The sequence below is a fragment of the Lepisosteus platostomus genome, chromosome 17 (assembly GCF_059453375.1).
Source record: "Lepisosteus platostomus isolate fLepPlt1 chromosome 17, fLepPlt1.hap1, whole genome shotgun sequence".
NCBI classification, from domain to species: Eukaryota; Metazoa; Chordata; class Actinopteri; order Semionotiformes; family Lepisosteidae; genus Lepisosteus; species Lepisosteus platostomus.
This window is the reverse complement of record NC_142627.1, coordinates 13,437,419-13,464,447: the sequence shown is the minus strand read 5'-3', so window position 1 is coordinate 13,464,447 and position 27,029 is coordinate 13,437,419. Positions and strand designations below refer to the sequence as shown.

Here is a 27,029-nt window from a genome sequence, read left to right as displayed (position 1 = left end):
TACAGCTAAACACACCAGTTGCACGCAGAGAGTAGTACAGGAGGTGTTCCTGTGAGTGCACATGGACGTTGGTAGCTGTGAGTGCACATGGACGTTGGTAGCTTTCAAACTGGGCAAGGATAAAATGAAAAATACAATTTATAATACTTTTCTATAAATTCTTACCTCTTTACTGTGCTCTCCCTTTGTAATGCCATTCTGATTTATTGCCAGTAATTGCTGTGCCAAGACTTAGTTCTACGTTTCTATTTGTTACAGAAATACTATAATTCCTTTTGTTTGCACAGGAATATCAGTGTTCAAGGTCCAACACGGAAGAAACGTTTCACTTTTAAGTCAGTATGCATTTTATGTGACCTTACATTAGCAACACTAATAACTCATTTGTCACATAGACAACAGTATCACATTCATTTAATGGATTACTATAGACTTCATTCCAATTTTAAATAAATTAATAAATCCTTGCAAGGATGTAATTTTGTAAATATGAACCTCAGTACATAACAATGACATTTCTGTGTTGCTAGACACACTAAAGCCACCTTTGTGTGAAAATTAAGTAGTGTTCAATGCATACAGTTCTATCTACAGTATTGCCACTATCTGAAGATTTCCAAATACCATTTGAAAAGGGTTGTCAAATACTAAAATGATCGGTTTATTCCAAAACTTCTATTAGTCATTCCAAGAATGATGTAAATACATGTGTACTATACTTAAAATCTACTCAGATAAGTAAAAAAAAACATTCCTAAAATTGAATTACAAAGACCTTTGCTAAGGGATAAATACATAACACCTCAAAGCTGACAACACATTATTACCATGGAGACGATCTGTGGGTCATTGCCTTAGCTTGGTTGTTTTACCTGTTTTTTTTTTTCAAGAGAATCACACTGTAAAACAAATAAAAAAATTACTTCTGTCTCCAGATTATGATTTTAACCCGTCAGGATGAACCGCTTTGAAATCCAACACCACGTTCATTTTTAAAATCGTTTCGCAGCGTTGGTTTTTTGAACGCTTTGGGATTGCATTTAGAGAACCTGCGTTAACTCCCCCAACTTTGTGTTTTATTAAAAGTCCTGACGTTGCTGAAGGTTCCACCTAATCTCTACAGGCCCCGAGCACGAATTTCCACTTGCTTTGGGAGCAAACGAAACACACGAGAGAGCGGAGGGCGGACTGCCTGGGAAAACAAAACAGCCTGGAATGTCGTCCACCGAAAGTCACCCTGCAAACGCAACCTCAACTCCGCCAACCCCTGCCGGAAGTGACGACTCCGAGGGCAACCCTGGGTTCTTTGCTTTACCGCTCCTGTTGCATGCTGGGTAAAAGGGACTGGGGCTGCGAGGAAAGGGAAAACTGAGCGTATCCGAGCCGGCTTTTAACCTTCATTTACATTGAAAACAAGCTCAGGAATTCGGCGTTCTAGGTCTAGGCCTGACCGTCAGCCCATGGCGTGGACCCATAGCATCTGAACCATGAGAATTGCCTGGTGACATCTGAAGGTACGCTAATTATCATTCTGTGTGTACTGACAGCCAACCAGGATATGGAGAGGGAGGGGAGGGGGTATTCCTTTAGTACTGATGCAAACACAGGGCATTTGGAAACCGAAATGTGACCCGGAGATCTCGTTAAAAATGAAAGACTGCCTCCTCTGCTGTGAATGCGGAGCCGGGTTTTAGTGTCCAGGAAGGTTGTTTTGTGGGGAGGGGTGGGCTAGTCGTTCCTCCTTTTATTTTTCGAAATTGTTTTTTGTAGCGCGTTGCGTACTAAACCCCCTCCCCGTCTGAAAGTCCAGGTTAAGGCCTAATCTGAGTCCCTTAATGCACAAGATGACACAGCCAACTTCCGCTTTTGTGCCGGTTTTTTATGGCCGTGTTTGACCAAGACAAGTGCAGACGCAACGCTTTGATCAGTATTTGAAACGATATTTCAACTTTGTTTTGCTTAAATGACGAGTGGCTTGGGCGCCGCGAAAGCCTTGGATGACAGCTGTCACAGAGTAACATTCTGTCAACGGTCCTGCAAAGTAATATTAGATGTGAACGGAGGCACGTTTTGAGTGTCGACAAGTTTTGTCGACATTGCTTTCGTACTAAAACGCTATCCGTGAGTCACATTTACGCCACATGAAGGTTTTGTGCGCTGGAAGCACGTTTCTATTCGACTTCATTGTCTCACTGATAAACACCTGACTGTGTGTACTAAGCCGTCGCATTTTATCAGTTTTTACAGTGCAGTTTATACCGGCAATTCCATGAAACAGCTCAAATCTGAATTATGTTTTATTGTCACTCAGTCCAGTCTCGTTTCCCGGAAGTTCGTATTTGTCAGGTGTAGCAGTTAAGTGAGTCGCGCAGAACTTTACCATTATTACACTCTGTATTAAGAAAGTACTAGCTGCAATAATTGGACTGCGGGTGGCTAATATTTTCCCCTGCCTTCCATTTCAATAGATCGGCCGAGAACCGAAGAAACGCAACATTTATTTTTTTTTTAAGTCAATTTCAATTTGGCCAGCTTAGCGATCTCCCTGGGTCAGGTGAATGTTCCTGCACAGTCCCATTCGGTTTTGCCACAGCTCGTTTTCCCAATGTGCATCAAAGCATTGTAGATTTTTCCCAGAGTTGCATGGTTGGTGTACAAGATCTTGTGTAGGTATGAAAATAGTTTTGGCTCCAGCACAGGATTACATTTTTAGTTTTGTTTTGATATAGAAGAGTTTCACCTAGAAGTTGGGATGCTACCTGGAGTTGCAGTATGTTGGAATAGTTTTTGACTTGCAGCCCAGATGTTTGCCTTTGCAAGTGATTCATAATGATTTCCATATAAAATGATATAGCAACCTCAGCCCCTGGGGAATTGTTTTCTGTTTGTACACATGATTCTGTAATTCCTCTGTCTCCATCCACAACACAGGTGCTTTTCAGTCACCCCTGGCTGCAGTGACATGGAATGTCATTGTAACAACATGTTTCTAGAGCAGTGAATTAAAAATATTTGTGCAGTTTCAGAAATAAAAGGAAAATGTAACACGTTAAAAAATCAAACAGAAATGAACGCGTAAATTAGGTTTTTGTGTAGGTTTTACATGTTTTCATGAGGAAGTGAAAGGTAATTTAGCACTTAGAAATGAAAGGATATTCCTAATGGGATACCCCTATTTCCTCACTATTTATACTATTTATATCTTGACATCATGTTCTGTCAGTCTGGAATTGTATAAATATTTCAGTTATGTTTTTTCCCCACTTTTCTGGTTTGTTAGTATACTGCTTCTCTTGGTCAAAGTGTATGGGCCTGCATTTTCATTTCTAAGGTCACATGCCTCAAACCTATTTGTGAGATATCTGTGTGTTGTTTGTAATAAAACTTAAAGTAGCAACTTAAGAATGCAGCAGTTTTGTGAGAAGGAGGATTCATCACTGCATGTGTAAAACTGTAGCACAAAGTTCCTTCAGGATGAGATTTGAGACCAGAAATCGACTCCATGCTTTATTGTCCTATTTTCGTCATGATTCAAGCCAAGCAAACAGCAGTGTGGAGACTGTGAAAATGTTTCGACTTTGTTGCACTTTCACATACAAAAATGTACATTTCTTGCATTGCTCACTCTTATTTTTTTTCAGCCGCACAGCTCATCTGTCCAAAGTCTCCAAAATAATATCACATGATTCAGTAGAAAATTAGGCATATGAGTGGTTCTAAAAAGGAATAAAGAATTTAAATAGAAAAAAGTTAATCTTAACAAACGGTTTAGCAGAGCTACTTGAGTTACATGAAAAAAGTATGATTTCAGTGCAATGTGGTATGGTTCTAGACTCAGGTGATTAGTAATACTGAATACTACAGCACAAAAGAACCACAGGTCTAAACATTTTAAGCAGGAGAGGCAGAAGAATCACCTGAAATATTTAGAAGGCTCAGGAGTCTGTTAACCACTGAAGTATAGAGTGTCTACTCTATTTTTGTTACCATCTTCTCAAGCTGGAAACAAAACCTAATTAAAATTAAATTAAGTGTTTATAAAGTGGTGAAGATTAGTATTGTGTATTATTTCTCTTATCAGGTGGCAGAGATCAAAGTAAAAAATTGATCTGTAAGCTCTGTGGTCTATTTTATGGCTTTGGTCTTCTCTCATTTGTAACCTTTTTATGTAGTAATTGTCACAGAGAATTGATGTTATCACCTTGAATAGGAAGAAGTAGGCAGAAATATTTAGTGTTGTGCTACTGCAGCAGTGTGGATACAGCTCTGTACACCATACTGGAGGGCAGGAAACTCATATCCTGGGTGGGCTGTGACACCCCTGAGCAAGGCACTTTCTAGGGGCCACTCCAATAAATTGCCCTGGGTATAAAACACATTATCATTGCAAATGAGATTTTGTTCTTAATTTGACAAATTTGGGTAGACAAAGTATCCAGTTTTGGGTGCTGGGTTTGTTTCCATATTGGGCCAATGTTTTGCATCTAATGTTTCTGGGGTAGTTTTGTATTTCCTAAGACCCCTCCACCAGGAATAAGCATCTGATTTCTGATAAAGGATGTATAGATCATTAATCTAAAAGGTATTCAGAATGGCGAATGTGAAATTAAATCATGTTCATTGCCATAACGGGTCACTAGTCATTACAGGTAATGTACAGCTGGTCTGGGTGTTCTGCTGAAAAGTTCTGATTAATCCATAGACCATGACTATTAAGGTACAGGCACCTTGAGTTTGTGCTAATTGATATGATTTACTAACAATTACATTTTCTTTATGTGTTGTCAGGCTGTAGTTTGGGTAATTCTAATTATTGTGGAATTGCTTAACTCACAAAGACAGTATGGGTTTATATTCACAATACAGTACATTCCTTTTCTGTACTTGACCTTTTAATGTGTTTGTTAAAAGGTAGTTTGAGAGTACAGTTCACACTTGACTTTCCATTCTTCAACAAGACTCATTAATAAAGCACAGAGCCTGAGCAGTTTAAAATTATAAGAGAGTACCAAGACTAAAAGATTTATTTACTCGTAAGCAGATAAAAATAGCAAATCAGCTGCACCAAATAAAAAATGGTGATATGTTTATCTTTTCCTGCCATGTTGCTGAAAATGGCCTTTTCTTGTGTTCAGTAGTAAAATCTAGGTCTAGTGTTTTACGCAGGGAGATTGCTGACTTTGTATTTATGTGCCTTTGTAACCAGCAGTTATGCTCTCTTCATCAAAAGTGAAACAAAACACGGGACACATAGGAACTAAAGGGACGTGTATTTAAAACTGAGAACGGGTGGCTCTTCGTTACACAAAAGACTGTGGGAATCTGGAACGAGCTACCAGCCATGTTGTCGAAGCTGATATCATCACGTCTTTCGAGAAATGTGGATAAGATCAATTAACTACTAAAGGCCAAACAAACTGGGTCAGCTGAATTGCTGTCTCTTGTTTCCAGACGTTGTGGCATTCTTATTTTTTCAGAATCAAAGATCAGTTTTAGAAAATAAAACTGTCAATTTGGTTTTGCTCTGGTTCCAAAGCTAGTTAAGACAGGACAGACCTCCTTCACGGTGAGCACTGTGCCACACAAATCTGTGATCTTTAAAACTTGAGAATGATTTTTTGGATGATAATGTGTCAGTGTGAGAGTCTTGTATTTGAACATCTTTCACAAGTTCTCCTAACCAATTATTATTATAAAATGAAACTGGGTGTCCCTTTAATAACATTAGTGTATTTGCCCATGGGAGGTCCAGACTTTTTTATACTGCTTGGACTGTTGTTTACTAGTGATTTTAGAAAGTCTGCTCATAAATAATTAATTGACCATTGTTAATTAGGTTTTAAATTGAATTCAAGGTTAAGACTGTATTAAAGATCACATATATCACTAAAGGTAACTGGCCACTTTTGTGTATTAGATTCTTGGGACAGTTTACTTAAATGACAAACAAACTTATGAGAACCATGTCTGATGGAAAAAGTACGATAGCATAAAAGCAGTCTTCACATCTTGGTATAACAGATTTCAGTAAATTCAGCTGGCATGACTCTAGCTGTTAATGTACTGGAAGAAGCCACTCCTATATACAGGCTTATCTTGTGGGTAGGGTTTAGTTGGTGCAAGGATCTCACTGTCACAAAGTTTTTAAGTTCCTGTTAAACAGGCTGGCCCACTACAGTGGGTGTTTCTGTACAGCTACTGACCTGGAAGAAGAATTAATATTTAAAATGTTTTTCCAAGTATGAAAGGTATAGGGAGGGACATGCATCAGAAAACTTCAGTTTTCAAACCTTAACTATCACCTACCGCTGTCTGCAGATTAGAGTAAAAACCCCTGTGAGCTGGGAGCATGTTAATTTGTTGTAATGAAGTTGATGGGTTTCCACTGAATTGAAGCCTCTTTTAAGTTGCTGTGAATGGAAGCCTTTAATATAATTAAAGTGATGAACAAACTACAGGCTCTACTTTTTCACTGATTAGCGTGGCCATCTGTAAATTAGATCACAGAAGGTTTACCTTCATTACTTGACTAGCAAAATGTCTTAACCATGTTAATTAAGAGGCCTGCTGGCATGCTGATTGTCCATGAGAGAAGCTTGGTTTGTGCTGCAGGAGCATAATAATTGTGCTGTACCCTTAATAACTCTTAATGCAAATCAGGGATCAGGACACTGGTAAATGGATTAAAACTGTGTTGTGTTGCATATTGTGTAGTGCTGATGTTTAGTAGAGAAATTGAAACATAATATGTTTTGTCAACGTTTTTTTTTCTGCTGGATTACACACATTTCAAGTACATCAAAAAGACATTTCAGTCAGGGTGATGTGGAGACGCACCTAGAGGATAGGACGTAGTAGAAGGTTCACCTTGTAGGGTTGTAGTGTGTTTTCAAAGCGCGGTGTTGCCATTAATGATGAGAATTAGCAACAGCTATTACCATATCACTCTGCTGAAAAGCTGAATCATCTAATTAGACTTCTAATTCCACGTCATATAAATAAAGTCGAAGTTAGCAGTCAGGGACAGCTGTTTCACCATTACCAGGGCTTGTCAGCATGGAGCATGGAGCTAACTTTGATAGGAGGAGAGGGTGTGACAGCCCTGGAGCAGCAAGGGAGGCAGAAGGACCATGAGAGAGTAGCCAGCATGACTGACTAGCCGGTAACAACACTGATGGGGTGGAGCTGATAGACACCATTTTAGCTTTGCATATTGGCTCATGAAAAGTTCGATTTTGCATGTTGTGTTTAGCCTAAATCAGATTATCATGAATGAGAAATGAGTGTGATTTTTTTTTTATAAAGTCCTTAACACAGGTACTATAAGTTTCCAGACTTAGAAGTTATGTAGTGATGTGTATATTAATCTAGCTTTACGTGTGGATCTGTGGTCAGGTGACTTTAATTTGCAGAATTAAAGTGAAAAATGTTGTGATATACTGTCCCTGTAATTATGATTCTATCAGAAGAATAGGCCGGTTCTGTTTGTGCTACTATACAGTAGATACTTCTAAATCCTATCTGTCAAATATCTGTGACTGTATCACTGCATGAGGTAGCCTATTCATAGAGTGTACTTAATCCTGATTGTGGTGCAAAAGGAGATGAAAATCTTCATTATGGTTAACCACATAAGTGTTAGGTTGAGGCCAGCATATGCTTAGCAAATTGTGTGCTTTAAACAGCTATTTAAACAGACAAGAACAACACTGTAAAATAAGCTTTTACAAAGCTCTGATTTTTTAAATTATTTTGAACCTGTGCTATTTAGGAATGAACTGAATATGAGTTAACGGTTTTTCTCCCTGCAGGTCTGTGTTTGTCGCCTCGAGAGACAGTGGGACCATGGAGCCAGAAGTGATCCGAATGTACTCCTCTTCCCCGCCCCCTTTGGACGATGGGGCAGAAGAGGACGATGATGAATTTGGAGAGTTTGGGGGCTTTTCCGGGGTTTCCTCTAGCGTCAGCCTCACGGATTTCGACTCGCCTGGCGCCTCTAGAGCAGACGTTGTGCCCCCCAACCACTTCTTGCCAGAGAAAGACTTCTCCAACCATGTCGATGGCTTTGCAGACTTCAGCCCAGGGCCCTTTGGTAAAGACAGGGACTCCGGTGAGGAGATATCCAAATCAGCTGACGCTGGCCTCTGCAGTGTAGAAATTGGCACCAGCAATGACATCTCAACATCCGCTAAGCCTGTCATCAACGAGGATACTGTATATAAAGAGGAAATGAAAAGGCTGGCAGACCAAAATAACACAGACGTTTTTTTGAACTGTTCCACTGCAGAGGTGAGTAGTAGAACTGATATCAAACACCAGACACACCAGGCCCTGGACTGCAATGGTGGCATGACCACGGAAATTCTCACAAATGGGTTTGCGGGATTTGACATGCAGGACTCCCTACCTCAGGCAGCTGGGAGGCTGGCTGGTTTTACTGACTCAGTGGGACAGAAACACATCAGCTCTGAATCAAGATTACCCTTCTCTCCTCCTAGTCCTGAGGACAGATTTGCTGATTTCTCCTCTATCCCCGGTGCCGACGCATCTGCTGACAGCACCCAGTCTAAAGAGACGAGGGAGACTCACAGAGAAGGCTCAAGCCAAGAGGAATCACTGACCGGCCAGGATAGCTTTGTGGCACATAGTGTTAATGAACTTCACCTCCCTGCGCTTGCTGGGGTAAGCTCAAACAGTGATGGAGTTGGAGAGACAGAGGCTCATCCCTCGAGATCTCTAGCTGATGGCACAGAAAGCTTAAGCAATGGGGAAAAGGGCTCTGAGATAGTGGAGGACACAGAACAAGCTGTATATGCACGGGAGCACCAAGGAGCTGAATGTGAAGCTGTACATCAGCCTGTTGGTGTGCCGTACAGTACAGATCAAGCGGACACTCAAAACGGAGGACAGGAAACCGGGGCTGAGGAATCCGATGTTTGTGGGAGTAGTAAAAATGTATCCTCAGGCCGCTTGGACGGGGGATCTGGCCAGACAGCCACCAGGCAGGAGGCTGAAGACGAGGAGTGGGAAGGGGAGTCCGCAGTCAGAAGCACAAGTGCATCAATTAGTGAGGAGTTTGCTTCTTTCTGTCAGGCTGCCTCTCCCGATGGGCTGGAGGATTTTGGAGAATTCAGCATGACCAATAGTGCTCCTTCACTGCCTTTTTCCCAAGGGATTACAGCTGGCCAGAACCTGGAAACAACAGATTTGGCAGAGCAGGCGAAGGAGCCAGAGGATGAAGATTTTGGCGATTTTGGGGGAGCGGTGTCTTTTGAAAGTCAGGATTTTGCAGACTTTAGCCAGCCTGTGGTTGACCATGATTCACTTGGTCGACCAGGTCAGTTTGAAAACCAGGGAGACAGTGCTGATGTCCGCAAAGACCCTTGTGAAGAATCAAATGATGAAGGAGATTTTGGGGATTTTGGTGAAGCCCACAAACCAAAAGACGGTGAGGAGGAATTTGCTGATTTCGCTGGCAGCGATGGCTTCGCAGACTTCAGCTCTGCCCGTGGGAGTCAGGATGTGGGCTGGAATGCTTTTGGAGAGCAGGACCAGAGCGGGGGTGACTCTTGGGCAGCGTTTGGGCAGGATCAGCCCAGCGATTTGGTGGAAGGAGAGACGTCCAGCAGTACCATGGCAGCGACCTCTTCAGGCAGCCCACGGACCTGCAGGAAGGACCAGTCTTCCTTTGCTTTTCAGGGTGCGGACAGCACATTGAGCCCCGACACGCAACAGGAAGCCCAGAAAGTAAGTGTTTGGGAAGGGGATTCCACACACTTTGTCAGGGGGACATCGTTTGTGTTTGTGTTTGTGCCCAGAGCTCCAATTGAAAGTAATTTTACGTCAAAGGTAAGACAAATCCAGAACGTACATATTTACAAAATACAGTGTCATAATTATCTTTTCTAGCCTGAATGGAAGATTTTTTTTAAAATCTCCTAAATATACTGAGAAAACATGAGTTTATTTTAAAGCAAATTTTAGATTCTGTGGATTAATCTTTGTGTGCACTAGTGATTTAAAGAATCAGAATGTGATTTAAAGAACGTTAGATGTCTTAACATGTACCTTATATTCAGACCTTAGAAAGGATTTTTTCAGTTCCATAAGACATTAGACACAATCTCTAAGAGGGTTAAAATAAAAAGAGGAGTGGCTGTTGTCACTTCATTACAGCTTGATAGGACGTTGAACTATCTTGAAGTTTCTTGATAACCAATTCCAGTGTTTTTTGTTTCTTTGTGGTATGCTGAGTGGGTTGTTGTTTATTGTTGATTTCATTCATACCATCTGTGAGTGCTGCATGTATTCACAACAGCCTTTCAGTCTGACTCACAGAATACCTTTGCAAGCATGTTTTCTGTTATGGATGTGCATCTGTTCCTTCCAAGCCTATATCTATAGAATGTGAACCAATTCTTCAAAATTCCAGTTGATGAAGGAGTTGTAGATATTTTATGGATTTGAACATAATGACTAACACTTTTTTCTTCATTAGTTAGTAGTGATTTAAGTCAGTATTTTCCTGTTACTTTTGTACTTATCTAAGCTCTTTGTGGTTTCCTTCCATCATTGTGATCATTGTGTTGTCATTCTGTCTTAATTTTCCAGAAAACAAAATGTGAAAAGATGATTTCAAGGTTTGTGGTGTAGAAATGTTGTGGGGGCAGGAGGGTGGAACAGATTGAATGTTAGTTTTCTGAAGCCCATTAATATTACATTCATGGTAACCCTGACACAGCCTCTTCATTTTTTCCTATTGAAACCCAAGGAATCACTTTCACAACCCACCTTTGATGGAACTTAAAGTCAGAAGATGCAGTAAACTATTATTATTATTATTATTATTATTATTATTATTATTATTATTATTGTTATTATTATTATTATTATTGTTGATTATAATATCTTAGGCATGGGAAGTAAGGAGAACTTTGTTTAAACGTATGGACAATGTATCTGTGTCGTCTGTCTGTACCGGTGGTGTGGAAATGAATCTGCTGGTTGAGCATCTGAAAATAATTGGAGCTTCTAAGCAACCTCAATAGCAGTATTGATCTGTTTTTTAAAAACAAAGCCTTGGAAATTCTTTAGGTTTTACTGTGCAGAATAAGTAGATTGTCTTCCTGAACTCCTAAATAGAGGTGACTCTTTATAGTCTCCCCCCAACAAGACCATGTTCATTTATTAATGCCATTTCTTTGTTCGATTCTTTATGTATAGCCTTAGGAAGCAATTTGCTTGTTGTGCTAAAATAAAAGCAATATCAGTCTCAGCTGTACTGCAGTGTATTTCTCATTGATCTGTATTGTTTGTGTGGTCAGCTGCTTTTACAGTTTAAAGATGTAGCCTTCCAGAATACTGGTCAGTCATTTTGGTTATCATATGAAGAAAATATGCTCTGTTGTAGTCTCTGTGAAGGTGTGACATACCTATCTGTCACAGACATGATAATTAATTCATAAACGCAAGTAATAAGTTCTTATAATGACATCCATTATAACATTTCATTCAGTATTATGATATATTGTATGTTTGTATTTGTATACATTTTTCAATGCAATATTGCATATGATCCTAAGTCAGGAATCCTGTGTGAATGAATTTATTAAGATTACTTTGAGAAAACCATAAGGCTCGTGTTGCACACTAACCTCTGCTATCATCTCAGTCGTCTCCTGTATTGGCATCACTCTCATATTCTGTGTTAGATTCAGGTAGTGCACGTCTTTCTGCAATTTCTGTAATACTTTGGGTAATTCATATTTAAAATGTAAGTGGTGCAACATATTTCACAAATTAACTACAGTACATAAATTACTATGCAAATATGTTCCATTATATTGCACATATCTAGCCTTCATTCAAATTCTTGAATGATCTTTATATAACATCAACCTGTGACTGAGGAGCAGTATTTTTTCCAGTCTGTTAATTTTTGTTTGCCTTTGTAATTGTTTTTCTGATTTTTATATAACCATTAAGGTGTCTGAAATGCTATGGACACTTTGCAGCTTAATGGCTCTGATAGCAAATTTGCACTCTGAAATTAAACAAGAAACAAACTTTAAACGTTTGCTGAAATGTAATAAAATAAGAGTTCTTTGTGTGTGTGCTGCTGAAGTATGGAAGGCATAAAAGATTTCATGCTCAGATTCTAGTTTTCTTTTTCAATTAGGGTATGCAAACACCTGCAAGTCTGTTTAAATAAAAAAACAGCGTCACTACAGCACCAGTACATTCCATGTATAAATGTGTTTCAATTTGTGATTGTTAGCCTTGTATCCCTGTTATGATGAGAAGTATAAGTATTGGGAGACAGAAGTGAAATCACTCATTTTTGCTGTGTGCTAACAAAATTTATATTTTATCAAAAGGTAAATGAGGCAGAAGGATAGAATTTCAGTTTTTGTTATTGGGCATTATTTTGTATGTTTAACCATGTTATAATAATGTTATTTGTTGCAAAATCACAAATTTGTTTTTGCTGACCCAATACTTAAGCTTTTTACTGTGGCAAACGAATGCCCTTCATTTTAAGGGCACTGGGTGGACCTGCTATATCATTAGAAAAGTTCTTAAGTGCATAATGCTTACTCTGCCTAATGACCCCAGACTTCAATTATAGGAGATGATGTAATTGATAGAATAGGTCCATGTACTGCAGCTTAAAGGGGAAAAAAAGAATATTTAGGGGTCATATCCTTTGAAAGAAGAGGTTTGGATCACTGAATGACAAAGGCTTTATTGTCTTCTATGATTATGAGGAATTTGCCTGTCAGTGTCGCTTATCTCAGCTTTATATTGGTTTTAATTCAGCTCCTCTTGTAAAAGGATGAAAATCGTATTCTGTTTTTAAGTTAGTGAAGGCTGTTCACTGTCCTCCAAAGCTACTGGACTTTCTGGCTTCACTGTTCTGTTGTTTAGTTGTTTAATTGGTCATGCAAATCATTTACGTACAGTTGGTTAACCACTGGTGATTTCAGGTGCCTAGAAAAGTTGGATCACTAAAAGTGGATCACTACCAACTTGTTTTAACTTTTGGATTAATTCAATTAGAATAATTTCATTATGCAGTACAGTATATACTATTAATCAAAGTATATTTTAATTAAGTAGAAGTCATTGAAAGGGATCATCTCCAGAACATTAAGATTTCAAACCTCTGATTTGATTCTGTTCTCATTAATCCAGCATTACAGACAAGGTATGTATGACTAGGTCATCTGGTGTGTAGTGTGTTCTGCATGTAGATGAGGTGGCTTAAGTCCTCTCTTTCATGTAGCATTCATTTGGCAAAAACGAGGACCACCTGCAAATATGGAGTGACAGCTTATCAAGTACATTTTCATTGATCTTTGTATTTATCTTGCAAAATAAATAAATATAAAGATCAATATGAGATACTTAGTCCTGGCAGGGGGCAGAAGGGCCACACCTCTGATTTTTGTCTTTTAATTTTACAGGGATGCGTTACTCTCATTGAAGCACAGTACAGTCTAACATATTCATATACAAGTACACTGAAGCATACTTTTCCTTTCTTTTTTGTTGCTGCAATATAGAGTTTTACAGTAAAACGGCCTTCATCATCTGCTCATCTTGGTGCTGAGTAGCATGTTACTTTTCACTCATAACTGTACCCATGTGGTCCATCACATTGATATGGCCAATACAGTGGCCTCCAGGATGCTGCGATAGAGCCGCTGTGAAAGTTTGAATTTCACCCACTTTTGTAGCGTGAGGGAATTAATAAAAAATACCTATTCACTATAGCTGTGTGTGGTCCCCTCAAATTTATAGCACAACTGTAGGTTGAAGGTAAGATGGTTCAGGTTTATTAGTATAAAAGCACAACAAGAATGTCAGTGTATCTGATATGCTATGAAGAGCATTTTTGATATAATTACAGTAAACGGATTGTATTTGTCATTGTTGTGTTTTATGTGCTTGGAGATCCTTTTTGCATTAATAAACTATAACCAGACAGATTAGCACAATTTTCCAAATGGCAGCTTCTCCCAATTAACCTTTCTTATATTTTTAATAGTGAATAGTTAGTTCTCTCAAGAAAAATAAATCTGCTTAAGGAAAAAACCCAAATACTTCAAACCATTGCTTTAATCAAAGCTTATTTAAACGTTTTAAAACAATTCTGGCTTTTTTTTAGAAATTCTCAGATTCATACTTTTTAAGAGTGTCATTGGTGCCCCTTAGTGGTGAAATATCACCATTACAGTGTTGAATGTTTTGATTCTAAAGGTTGTCCAACAGGCTGTGAGACACCAAACGCACTGCAAACAACCAGTGAACTTTGCGAGGAGTTTTTCAAAGTATTATATCAAATATATTATTTTTAAAATACATCACACATAGTGTGCTCCCTTGGTCCAGGGGTTTCACTGACAAACGTGTTTAAATTCTCTTAATTAACACATTTAGATCCCTGTCACATACTGTTTTGGAGCTTTCTAAAAAAACGATTTAGTCAGTCTGCTAGGAGGAACTAAAGATACACAGATTTATCTTTTTCTTAAAAGGGATTCTTGAAGCTTGTACTAATCAATGCCCCTCCAACGGTAGCCAGTACCTCACTCGATTGCTTGTTATGGAGTCCTTCCAAAAAGGATTATCTGTCACTTGTGTAAATCTACAGTGTTGACTCTGTGCAGCGTATTCAATGTCTACTCAGCCTGCTTGCTTTATCCTTTCTATGGGAGCAGTTGGTCACTCTTTTGTCTACCTGTTACACAATGTGGTAGCAGAACAGAGCAAAGTCCCTTTTCTTTTGGCACCGATGACAGAAGGGTTTTGTTTAAAGTTGGCTCGGGTCTCTGAATAATCAAACACTTCTATTTATGTTAACTGAAAAACTAGTGATATTTCTAGTGCTGCTACTAAATTAATACGTAGCTGTGAAACAGCTAAAGCAAAGGTGAATTGGTAGCACAGCCCGTCTTGTTGCACTGGCATACTTTTTACTGGTTTTTATTCTCAATAGCTTTTCCTTGGGGCTACTGCACCTCCACCAGGAGTGAGGATCATCATCCTCACAATGTCAGGCACTTTTCCATCTTTTAATGGATTAAGTCCAAAATCTAACACTTTTTGTTCACAGTCTACACACATTCAAACCGCTGTTTGTTTCTGAAGCCCTGAGTCAGTCCAGTCATGACAGATGCAGTCGTTCTTGCAGTGGTTTCTAGTACAGCAGGGTCCTATAGTCAGTCAGCTGTAGTGCAGGTTTTAGTGTTTACTGTATTCAAGCACTCTGCTGCAATCAGGCCCAGGAGGAGGCCTCGTTGTTCTGCTCATGTTATTTCTAAATTCTCTGTCCATCGATGCCTGCTTTCTCTCTGCTGGCAATACAAGTTTCAGCAGCACAGTGCAGACAGTTGACCCAGCGTGGTGCATTCTTTTAGCTGTGAAGGTACTGTAAATACAGACTTGGTGTTCCTCAGGGACATCCTCTGTGGTCATTCAGTTCTGTAAGTATTTCATTTCTCTGTTTTTTTTAATTGTAAATGGTTACAGTAGTTCAGAGAATAGCGAATCTTCTATTCTCTATTATAACACTGCTGGGCTTTTTTGACATCTTTCCCAACTTAGTAATGGAATCGCCATTTTGCTTTTTCTGTGTCCCCTTGTATCAGAAGAAGATTGTGTCATTCCCCTGAATGAATTAAACAGGTTGTGACAATTATTCCTCCATGTGGTTCATACAAATCCTACAGTGATCCCTTAATTGTATTGAATTACAATGCTATTGCGATGGAATTAGGAGAAGGGATTCAGTTTTTAATACCAGGTTGTCAGTGGAGAAGAAATTTAAGTTGCAGTTTAAAATTAAACTTTATCTGTTTGTTTCAGTATGTATGGTAATTTGAATATTCTGTATTCCCATCCCTTCAAGGGAAAAAAAGACATGTATCCATATCCTTTATGTAAAGAGTAGACCTGTGATTTCCATCAACAGCATTTACTTTTTTTGTTATGGTAACATGGTTAAATGTCCCTCCTGGTTTTTATGTTTTGGTGTTTTCTCCTTTTGCAGCCCGTTTTCTGTAGCCTGTTTAAATTTGTTTCTTTTTCCAACCAGCCTCTGCCCCAAGTTGCTTCAAGGCCACACGAGGATTCCTGCATCCCTGAGCCAGTTATCTCACATGTTTCTAAAGCATGTAGAATAAACCGGGCTGAGACGCACAGCAACAATAAGGCTTGTGTTTGTCTCCTGTAGGCGTCTTTGGTGAGTCGCCTGGAGCGACTTTTCCAAGCAAGCTTTCATTCAGCGCCCGTTCCCGAAGCCGATGAAGACATCCCTTCTCTGAAGACCCTGCTGGAACTAGGGGAGCGGCCATCCGAGCCGGACAAGACCTTAACGCCACACGGGTGAGGGTCCTCTTCATTTCTGGATGCTGGAACAGCTTTGATTGCTTACTGTAAAGTAACCCTCCTACCCCCTCTTGTCATTAATGTCACATTTCACTCTAAACAGAGCTACAGAGGATGGTGTTACATTTGCCATAATGAGGAACCAATCTTCAGCAATACTGAGATGAATATATTATCCATCCATATGGGCAACTTGAAAGAACACACTGCTTTTCCTGCCTTCTTGTCAGCTCATTTTAAATTTTAAAATCATAAAACTCGTAGATATGTTTAGATAACTTTTGCAATGTGATTGCCGACGCTAAAGTTTAAAGGATCTTGCTTAAAATGAAAAAAAAAACACTTTTTTGCAGACAGATATAATGCTGAATTATAACATTCACCACTATAGCAGGAGATCCATGGAGCTGGAGCCCAGACGCCTCTCACTAACTCGCAGTCGTGCAATGATAACAGCACTTCATAGTGTCATGTGCACTATAGGAAGCACTGATTCTGTCCCTTCTACTGCAGGCGATGAGGATGGGTTTGTCTGTAGTTGCTGTTCCCACAGCCAGTCAAGGGCCTGGCTTTTGAGCTCAAAGGGCTGTGCTGATTTTTAATCCGCGGCGGGGGGGGGCGGGGGAGACCCTGGCTAATGGAATGCCGGGTGGGAGTCGGTGCGCTTCTGTGAGCCGGGGTGGTTGGGTCACATGATGCCGTGTTGTGACGGTGTGCCTTGTGATGTGTGGTGGCTGCGCAGGGAGCTGCTGTACGTGTGGAGGGAGCTGCAGGACGTCCACGATGCCTATGGACTGAGGTACCAGTGGGGTGGCTCCCACAGCAACAAAAAGCTGCTCTGCTCCCTGGGGATCGACACTAGGAACATAGTAAGTCCAGGGCTCTTTTCACTTGGTAAGGGGACGGCAAAACCCGGTGTCTGGCCTGCTTTGGCTGCAGGTTTCTACTGTGGTTGAGTGCAAGCCATCTGTTGGTACTGGACATTGCAAAGAAGCTTCTTGTGTGCTGTGTGATACAGTATGTAGGCAAAGTGCCGAGGTATCTTTTAAGGAACATGGCATCTTTTTTTTTTGCAAATGCCACTCTCTTTGGGGGATCATGTTACAACCGTGTTTTCTTAATTAAGCTTCTAAAACAACAGTTCTAAACATATAAGAGGATTTTAGCCTTTCTAAACTGCTTGGAGCAGCCTTTTTAATGTGGTTTTCTGTATCGTATGTTACAAGTTTCCCTATGCATGTCCTCTTCTACGTTGCTGTCATTGAATTCTGTCACTAGCATCAACCCTGTGTTTTATTTCTTAGCTGTTCACAGGGCAGAAGAAGCAACCTGTCATAGTACCCATGTATGCAGCTAGTCTGGTGAGTCCTTGTTTCTGCACACTGTTAGGCTTGCATGCAGTGGATCCCACAGAGCAGTTCTCGGCTCCCTTTCAGTTTTGCTCCCTTTTTTAGTTTTGCTGCCCACAAGGCATCATTTTTTAAAATAAGTTGTGTTGTTCAAGCTGATTTTGGTCCATGCTAATTGTATTTTATTTTTCTGGAGTCTGACCTCAGATTGAAGGTTGTTAATATAATTTTGCTGCAAAAATCCTAAAATTAAAGCAATTTGACTCAATTTAGAACAACAGCAAATGCTGTTGTGCTTCAGAAATGCATATAAATTGAGGTTCTGAGATCTTAATATTGAATTCTGTTTTCTTTTCTTCCATTTGCTGGATAGTCAGGTTTTTATCTGAATATCCATCTCAGTTTTTATAACAGCTTGAAACATTTTAGAAACTATCTGTGAGATGATCCATCAGAGAAGGGACTTCAGTCAACAGAGTGGGTGTAGGGTGTCTTGCTGTTGTGAATGTTAAGCTAGACCCTTAAGTTTGCCCACCGAATAGTGGTAGTGCAACAGCTTCTTAGAGCTCTTCTTATCAGAGCTGTTGTAAGGTATATCAGTTCTAAGAAAACCTTTAAAGAGCCTTTAGATGCTTAACAAACATCCCATTTTGTTCTTTAATTTTTAGGGTATGTTGGAGCCCACCAAAGAACCTGTGAAACCAATTTCAGCTGCAGAGAAGATTGCTTCAATAGCACAAGCACCTCCTGTCTCCCCAGAAATGAGTGCTGATCAAACCCAGGTATGAAAAACTGCACACCCCCATTTAAAAGAGACCTTGGCTAACTGTTTGATATGACATAACCTAGGCTTGAACCTGTAGCAACTGGATCTTAGAGTCCATCCTGCGCTATACTCAAGAGCCCTTTTCAGGTAAAGTCAATCACGATTGCTTGTTTCATAGAACCTACTATCAGGCCATCAACATGTTTGGAACGTTTAGTATGTGTATCAGACTACTGAAGGAAGACGGTACAAAGCACTCAAAAGTCACGAATAGTTCTTAGAATACGACATTAAATCTATTTCTGACTTACTAAGTAGGAATAACAGTGCTGATCAGAAACAAGCATGCTTGTGAAAACGTTCATCACTATTAATTGCCAGTAGAGAGTCATTAACCAGCTTGAGGGGCTGGGGCTGATGTGAACTGGGATATTTCAGGAAAGTGCATTAGATTCATATCCTTTGATTAATGGTCTAGATGAGCTCTTTTTGTTAGCCATCTTCTGGAAGTAAATATGTAGTGTAGTTTGCTCAATATACACATGCTATAAAGAACAGCCCTGGGAGTGTGACTGGGACTCTCCTTCTTCTGTGCTAGAAGAATTTTTTGGCCAGTGTGTGTAAAGCAGCTAGAAAAGCTTTGTCGAGATGTAAATTGAAAACTGAATGCAAAATATATTTTGTTAGGAAGGCATATTTGGTTTTTCAAAGGGAAAGGAGAAGTAAGTGAAACGTGGCCAGTGAAACCATCGTTGCTGAGAACAGGCCTTGTTCAGGATGGATCTCTAACATTATGAGTGTATCATGGCGATGATAACAAAAACATCTGGGTGCACCACATTCATGTCATTTTTCGAACGATGTTACCCTCCGCTTGTCTAGAAATATCAAAAATGCGACCCAATCCTGCTAAACCTGATGTTTCCCTTATAGTCCCCGCAATTTTAGATTTCAGTCTTGTTTTTTTTTTTCCTGTCCGAGAGATTTTATTTTTCCGTTCCAGTCGCGCATCAGGCACGCAGCGCAGGGCAGCTCCAGACAGCTCCGCGGCTCTAACACCGTGTTGCTGTTCCCTTGCAGGAGACCCTCCCACCCGTCCAGTTTGACTGGAGTAGCAGTGGCCTTACTAACCCTCTAGATGGTACGTCTCTCCGTAGAGCCTCTAGCACCAGGGCTAGAGTTAAGAAAGCAACCCAGTTCAGACAGAACTCTCTCTGCTGACGTTTCATTTCTTACTCTTCCACTGTGGAAATTCAGGCTTTCTTTCTTCACCTCGTGCCCCACTTATTTCCTTATTGCTCAACAGTTTATAAAAATTAAGGTTTATAAAACACTGCTGTGCAAAAGCCGCGGACTTGTTAGATACCACCAAGAGATACAATATATGCAAGTTATGAGCATCAACAGTTTACTCAAAGCCTTCTAGAGAAGAATAGGTATAAAAGCTGTGACTGGTATGAATACAGCCTAGTTTAGACAAAAAGAAATTAGACTTGTAGTTTAGAAATCTTTAACTCTTAATTTCTTAGAATTCACAATGCAAGATAAGCTATATTTGAGTACCAGGTATGTTGCCAGTACATCACTTTAACCTTCACGGTCTAATTACTCATTATGAGATGCTCCCTGTCCTTAGCATCATGGGTTACTCTCTAGACTTCCATAAAGCTAAAAGGTTACTTTTTATATCTCAGAACACAGATCTATCAGCTGTCTGAAAACAAATAGCTACAACTTCAGTAGAAGATCAATGTTGAATTGATTCATTAAAAAGGAAAAAACTAGGGAAAAGACTAAAACAATGCAAATTATCTAAGACTTTTGCACAGCAGTGTATCTAATCACCACTAGGCTGGACAAGAAGTTTCTGGAATAGTTTTTGGTTGAGGTGTTATTTTGTTCAATTTAAGAGTTGTGCAAGCAGTAAAAGCATTAGTTTCTTTTTAAAATATTACATTGGCCACATTACGTTTCATGGGTACAACATTAGTAAATCAAAACAAGAAAAGACAGGATTCAGTATATTCCTTTCAAGCTTATCTATTTCATAGCCTTTAAGATACAACCTTGGTTTTTCAGAAGACCTTCCAACAAAAACCAAGTTTGACTGTTTGACTACTGAAAGAGAATTGTAGATGCTCTGCAAGAGATGATACAGGTTATGAAGGAAAGCCTGGATGGACTCTTGCTCTTGTCGTGTGTGTTAAACTTGCTGTGTGTTCTCTTTAACAACTTATCTTTTAACTGTATTTTTTTTTGTTTACAATTAAAGGGGAACTATATTTCATACACTAATCTGTTTGCGTAACCTCTAAATAAAGTTTCTAAGTCTTAAAGGTTTACGGTTTTTGTTTCATATTAAATTGTTTCCCTTTAATGTCACATTAATTAAGTAAATCTTCGATCTATTCATGGAAATGCTGCATAACTGATGCAATAAATGCAAATTCTTGTAAAAAGCAAATCTTTAGTATTTAATCACATTATGCTTTGTCTATGATCTTAAATTTACATTAATACAATTTTGACTTTACCCTGCGCCTAACCTAAGTATTGCTGACTACTACTGAAAGCTTGTTGTAGATTGTTTTAATTAACAGCCTAGTCTTTTCTTACTAATGATAACCTGCATGTTCAAGTATGTGTCTTACCCCTTTTTACAAATAACCCCCTGCCCTGGCATATCTTCTCTATGGCTGTCTTCCGACACGGTCACTGAAATTCAAGCTAGCGGGGGTTCCACTCTTCTGAACCTCGATTTCTTTGGGCCCGTGGATGACTCTAGCTCTAGCAGCACCACCACTATCCCAGGTCAGCAGCGTGGTTCGGCCACGGCTTTCTCAGCTCTTAACAAGCTCCTGCTCTGCTGACTCTTTGAGGTCACTTTATCTGACGCAAGGCTTGCTCAAAAACCAGCGGGGGCTCCCCAGGCACCACACAGCAAGGGGGCAGCCAGGCAGGGTGATACTGTGCATCCTGCGCTACTGAGCACAGCCTTCTGGCAGGCTCGAGGAAAGAAACATTAGCAGTAAAAAAATAGATGAATAGTCGAGGAGTTCATCTGTGATGCGTTAGCTTATCTTTCATTGGAATTTGTTATGCGCAGTGTTTCACTGCGTGGATCAAGCAGTCGAAGTTGGACCTGTGTCGGTGGACCTTTCCTTATTTGTCAGATCTCTGTAGCCAGAAAAAGGTACCACAGACCTTCGGAGGCCTGGAGCTGTGTGTATTTACAGGCATCTCTGAATTGGCTGACTGGCTGACTAAGACCCTAAGAGGCAGATTGTTCTTATAATTAGTTAAATTAAGTCATGAAAATCAGAGGAAGAATGAAAACGGGAGGAGGAGGCTGGACTCTGCTTTGAAAATTATGAGTTCAAATCAAGGCATCTTCCTGTAATTTCCTAAGGTGAAAGTACAACTGTATTTAATGTAATTGGGGAAAAAATGTAAGTCAGTTTTGGCACAGAGTGTCAATCAAATTAATTAACAATAATTTTAATAATTTAGAGTTCTTTGTGACCATGTATTTAATATCTCGGTCTAGTAAAAAAAATCAAATACAGGTAGAGATGAAAAGTAAATGTTATTGTACTTATTGACCAATTTCAAATATAAGCTAATTTGTAAGACTGGTCACTGAAATACTAATTTCTATAACTCTATGGATGTGTAGGAAAACATGGAAATAAGGGAAACATTAATTTACTAGCAATCTTTACCATCTACAAAGATGGATGAGTGTTCAATAAGTGTAGGAAGGGTCAAGCAATTATTGTCTAAAGAGTAATATTTCATGAGTAATATTGTAGGACGCCAGTACAATTCAGTCTGCAACTGTATATGTCCCCACATGCAAACTGGGATTATTTGTTCATTCTGGTTTTTGGAGAAGCCTTGCCTTCGTCTTAGAATCGTTTCTGTGTTTTTCTGTGCCGTGTGCTTCATGTGTACTAACGTGGGTTGTGTTTTTGGACAAAGTGGTAGTTGCTGTATTTCAGGTTTTCCAGTGGTAGACCCCATCAAGGTTCCAGGCCAGTGATCAGTATTTTCCAAGTAACCCATTCTGAAAGAAATGGTTGCCATGACACAGACATTTTTGTCTTCATTCTAAATGTAGATTACAAATGCAGAATATTTTATATCCTTTTAGGTTGTCCTGTGAAGATTTAGCCAATTACTTTTTCATGAAGTTGAGGTGTTTATGTAGGCTTACACGTTAAGTACAAATTATAATACATGCATAATAAAACTTTTTTCAGTTTTTAGATGTGCCCTGTCTTAAGTTTTTTTTTCTCTTTTGAGTTTACTTTCATTGGATTTCCTACTAACTTCTTAAATCAGTAACACAAATACCGAAGCCATATTACAGAGTGAAACCGTTGTGGGCTCTGCCTCTTGGTTTAAATAAATTCAGTATATCCAGTCTTTTCTTGTAATCAGTGTCACCCATTTTACTGGTTGTTCAGGATTGCCTTCAGTGACTGAAAGCAATCATATCTACTTGGGTACAAACATGTTATGACAGTCTATTCAAAAAGTGTTTTTTGCAAGAACTACAACTAAAACATTTCATTTCCTTTCATTTAAGCACCTTCATGGGGTCTGTCATAGGTTATGTTTTTCTTTATAGCATAAGTTTGAATATAGACGTCTAATGGACAGTTTTATATTAATATGCCTGCAATCTAAATTAAAACTGCATATGTGCTGTTCTGTAAACATCTGTCACGTTAAAAGAAACTGCTGTACATGAAAATTTGGTGCCATTCCTCTTAAGTGTTGAGAACTAGAGAGGACCTCTCAATCACTTGACCATTTCTCCGAGTGAAGTTGTTTTTAATTGAGATTTTAATGGTTAATGCTGTAGTTGTACACAAGAGGGAACATGCGCACAGACACGTCTTGACACAAGAAATTAGTGTTCATTTATCAATAAAGAATCTTTGTAATTGCACATTGAATACCCTCGGAAATCCAAGAGATATCTAAATAAGGAGCATTTTCTTGGATGGTAAATGTGAGTTTTTGGATGACAATTTTTGGGTCATTATCATAAACCGCAAGGAGATTCATTCTTCTTTGGTGCAATAAAGAAGATATATTTTGTATCTACAATGAAGTTCCAGGAGTCCTGTATTATATTGTTATAAAGCACACCATTCATTTTCCCCTCTCTTTCTGATTGTATTCAGAATGGAATGTTGGTGTAGGAAGCATCTTATAACACCAGGTTCCTTGTGATATGTCTCAGTGCACAGGGAAAAGAAAAATGCAAACATCTGTGTAATTATGGAAGATCTTCCATAGTGCTACATTAATCATACTCACATTCACTTTTGATGGTCCCATTTTCAAAAGGCGATCATTTTTCCTAAAAAGAAAGTATGGACAAAACAAGCAAGTGGAATATGGAAGGATCAACCTTTTTTTTTTCTTTAAAATACCACTTCGACTTTCTTCTTCTTTTTGAGAATTAGATGTATTTATATGGTCCAGATAGATCTTTCCTATTTCTTGGGGTCTGAAATCTGGCGGCTTGACCTCCAGATCCACTGTGGAAATACTCCTCTTATGTAAGTACAATTTATCTTCCTTCCCATACTAGAGGCATCCAGATTAAGACACCAAAGGCATTTGGGTTAATATTTTTGTCTGATCTGTTGACCATGGATCTTCCTTTATTGCATGTGATTTGCTTTTTTTCCCCCTTCCTCCATGGCTTGTATTCCACGTGGTTCCATTTTTCTTATTCTCCTATAAAATAGAGTACCAGAAACTGCTGAGCTCCCACTGTCTTGATGGAGATTATGGCAGAAAGCATGATGGGTCTGTGCTTTTAACATTGGCCAGATGTTTACAGAAACCCTTGCAGTTTTGCAGTTTTGTTTTGCTAAGGTGTTCGTAAAAAAAAAACATGAACACCCAAAAAAATATTTGCAAGCTATCAAATGTGTCGAATTTGCATTCTGACTGCCTGCCTCTTTGCAAAGGTGTGGACCCCGAGCTTTACGAACTGACCACCGCTAAACTGGAGAGCAGCAGCACGTCCAGCCGCGTGGTGGACGCCTTCGCCAGGCTGATGTCCACAGTGGACAAGACGAGCACATCTGCAAGGTAGACCTGGGGAGAACGTGCGACCGCAGGTTCGGGAACAGGGGCCCCTCAGTCCCTGCGGATTTCCATGGCTGGGTCTGTCAGAAATTCAGCACCTGCTTTGACCTCCCTTCGCAATCAGTTGTTCCTTCCACCTTTTAAAGTATCGCCTTCAGCTTTAATGATGACAAATATCTGGCAGTAATGAAAATGAATTCCTTACTCTTATAAATATTGGGGATTTCAATTTCTGCCTTTCCTACTTTTAAAGGTGGAACAAATGCTTTCGACGAAGTTGTCCTGAAGAGAGAAAGCACTAGATTTTCTTTTATTCATATCTCACTTATCTTTACTGCCAATCTGTTGTTTCTGTGTCCATTTCTGTTACCCCTTCTGTAAAGGTATACCTGAAACCACATCTCACTGCTTATTCCCAAGACTCCACATTTAGAAGAAATCTCTACTGTGCACTGTCTACTGAAAAAACACTAACAGTGTTTTTGGAAGTTTTTTTTAATTTATGTTCTACATTAGAAATAGCTGAAATCTATTCTACTTGAGTTGTATACAAGCATAGATCATTTCAAAAGAAGTTTAGACACCAGTTCTGCATCAGTATCCTATGAAATTCCTAAACTCTGTGACTGTGAGACCATTTCATGTAGAATTCCATTAATTTACAGGAGTTAACACACTTCATTTTGGATACTTCAGTTTATTCTGTGGGCTTGACAACAGGCACTTCCCTCGTAGTCATTAGTGGTAAACAAAGCTGCTGAGGGCAGGCCAGGGCTCTGCAGGTGTATGGCGTGGTCTGTGAGGGACTCCCAGCTCAGGGCTGTGTAGCCTGTGGTGTGTTACAAGAATGGCTTGAAGGTAGGAGAGCCAAAGGCCATGAAAAACGCACATTGCCTGTCCCAATCGGAAGAGAATAACAAAAATAACTGAAGATCCTAATCTTTCTTTTTTTAAAAAAAAGTCTCCACTTCAGTTGTGCAAAGACTGCAGCTGTCTTTCAGTGTAGATTTTGCACCACTAGGTGGAGCCATCTCTGTTGAGGGACTGCAACATTCTTTCCACTATTCAGAGGGAAGTAAACACTGGGAGACAAAATAAAGGAATAATAAATGAACAGAAGGAGACATCAAGTGTTAACATTCACTGCTCTCCTTGTAGGAAGCCCAAGAAGGACGAGAACCTGAGCGAGGAGGCGGCCAAGGTGATCGCCAGCCTCCCTGACCTGTCGTTCATGCAGGCCAAAGTGCTGATGTTCCCTGCCACCCTCACCCCGCTGAGCACACAGCAGGAGCCCGCGGACTGACGCAGCCGCCCCACCGCTTTTATAGTACTTTTAATAAATCCTTACCCACTTCCTGAAATATCTAAGCATTCAAGGTGATTTCTTGACCGGTATCTCTGGAAACGCTATAAATAGAATATTAATAAAAATGTATATTTATTTATATACTGAAGTCCTAAAAGTCATGTTTATATTAGTAGAATCAATCTGTAAATAATCAGGGATCAACATTTTTTGAAGATTTTTCTTCTTTTTTTTTTTTTTGCTGTGCTGGGGGGGGTGTAAAAGTTTCTTTTGTGAGCAAAAACACTGGTTCACATGCTTCCTAGAAGGTGTGATTTTAAAAAACCAACTTGAAAGCCGCACTGCCTGCGAAATCCAGGTGAATGTTTCCTGTTGTGTTAATCGCCTCCTTAAGTTTTATGTTTCTTTTACTGCGTGTAGATTTTATCCTTATCCTTTTTTTTAAGAAGAAATCTGTTCACGTTCTGTCTTTATGGTTTTGTTCATTAAGGACCAGGCTTAATATTTATGAGCAGTAGCTGCTTGCCTCTTCACATTCTGGCATTAGCAGATGGCTGTATGCAGCCATTATCAGTAGTGCTCCTTTCATAAGGGCTTGTTTTTTTAATTTCTGGTTCATGCCACTGGTCTGGAATGATAAATAGAAATCAATGTAAGAAGTTAATGATGATGATAATCAACTCAAATGACAGGGAATGAGGGACCAATTACTGCGCCGTTGTCTCTGGTTACGAGCTGATAATGTTACAGGTGTTTTGCATTTTTGTTCTCTCTTTCTTTTTACCACTGTTCTTGTTTTAATGAGGATTTTGCACATTTTAAAGGTAAGATGGATGTAATCATAGTTCGCTGTGGTTTTAGGCTGTGTACAGTAAAACTATGGACTGTAAATGTAAGAGGAAAATTCCTATGGAAAAACAATACACTGAGGAGCCTGTAAGAAGGTGAATATGCATGCCCAGGTTCTTTTCAGACTTTAGTGTGTAAATTTTACTTTTAGTGTACACAAATTAAAATAATTTAAGAGGAAGGTGACTGTTTTTTTTTCTGTTATCATATTGGGTAAATCTGTCCTCCAGTTGTTGTTTTTTTTGTATAGGAT

General features: G+C 39.4%; 1 protein-coding gene across 2 annotated transcripts; it reads left to right on the top strand.

Moving 5' to 3' along the window:
* The first annotated feature begins 1,315 nt into the window (after positions 1–1,315).
* LOC148646183 (aftiphilin-like) lies at positions 1,316–26,957 on the top strand. 2 transcript variants are annotated; one of them, XM_088610248.1, is made up of 10 exons: positions 1,316–1,514; positions 7,812–9,747; positions 16,238–16,389; positions 17,135–17,261; positions 17,697–17,753; positions 18,410–18,523; positions 19,588–19,648; positions 21,235–21,318; positions 24,501–24,624; positions 25,780–26,957. In XM_088610248.1, exons 2-10 carry the CDS (start codon positions 7,846–7,848, stop codon positions 25,922–25,924), a joined length of 2,766 nt encoding a protein of 921 aa, XP_088466374.1. In that variant the 5' UTR covers positions 1,316–1,514; positions 7,812–7,845; the 3' UTR covers positions 25,925–26,957. The 2 variants fall into 2 exon arrangements, with proteins under 2 accessions (XP_088466374.1, XP_088466375.1); XM_088610249.1 differs by lacking the exon at positions 21,235–21,318 and having other exon boundaries at positions 1,317–1,514.
* Positions 26,958–27,029: the final 72 nt, after the last annotated feature.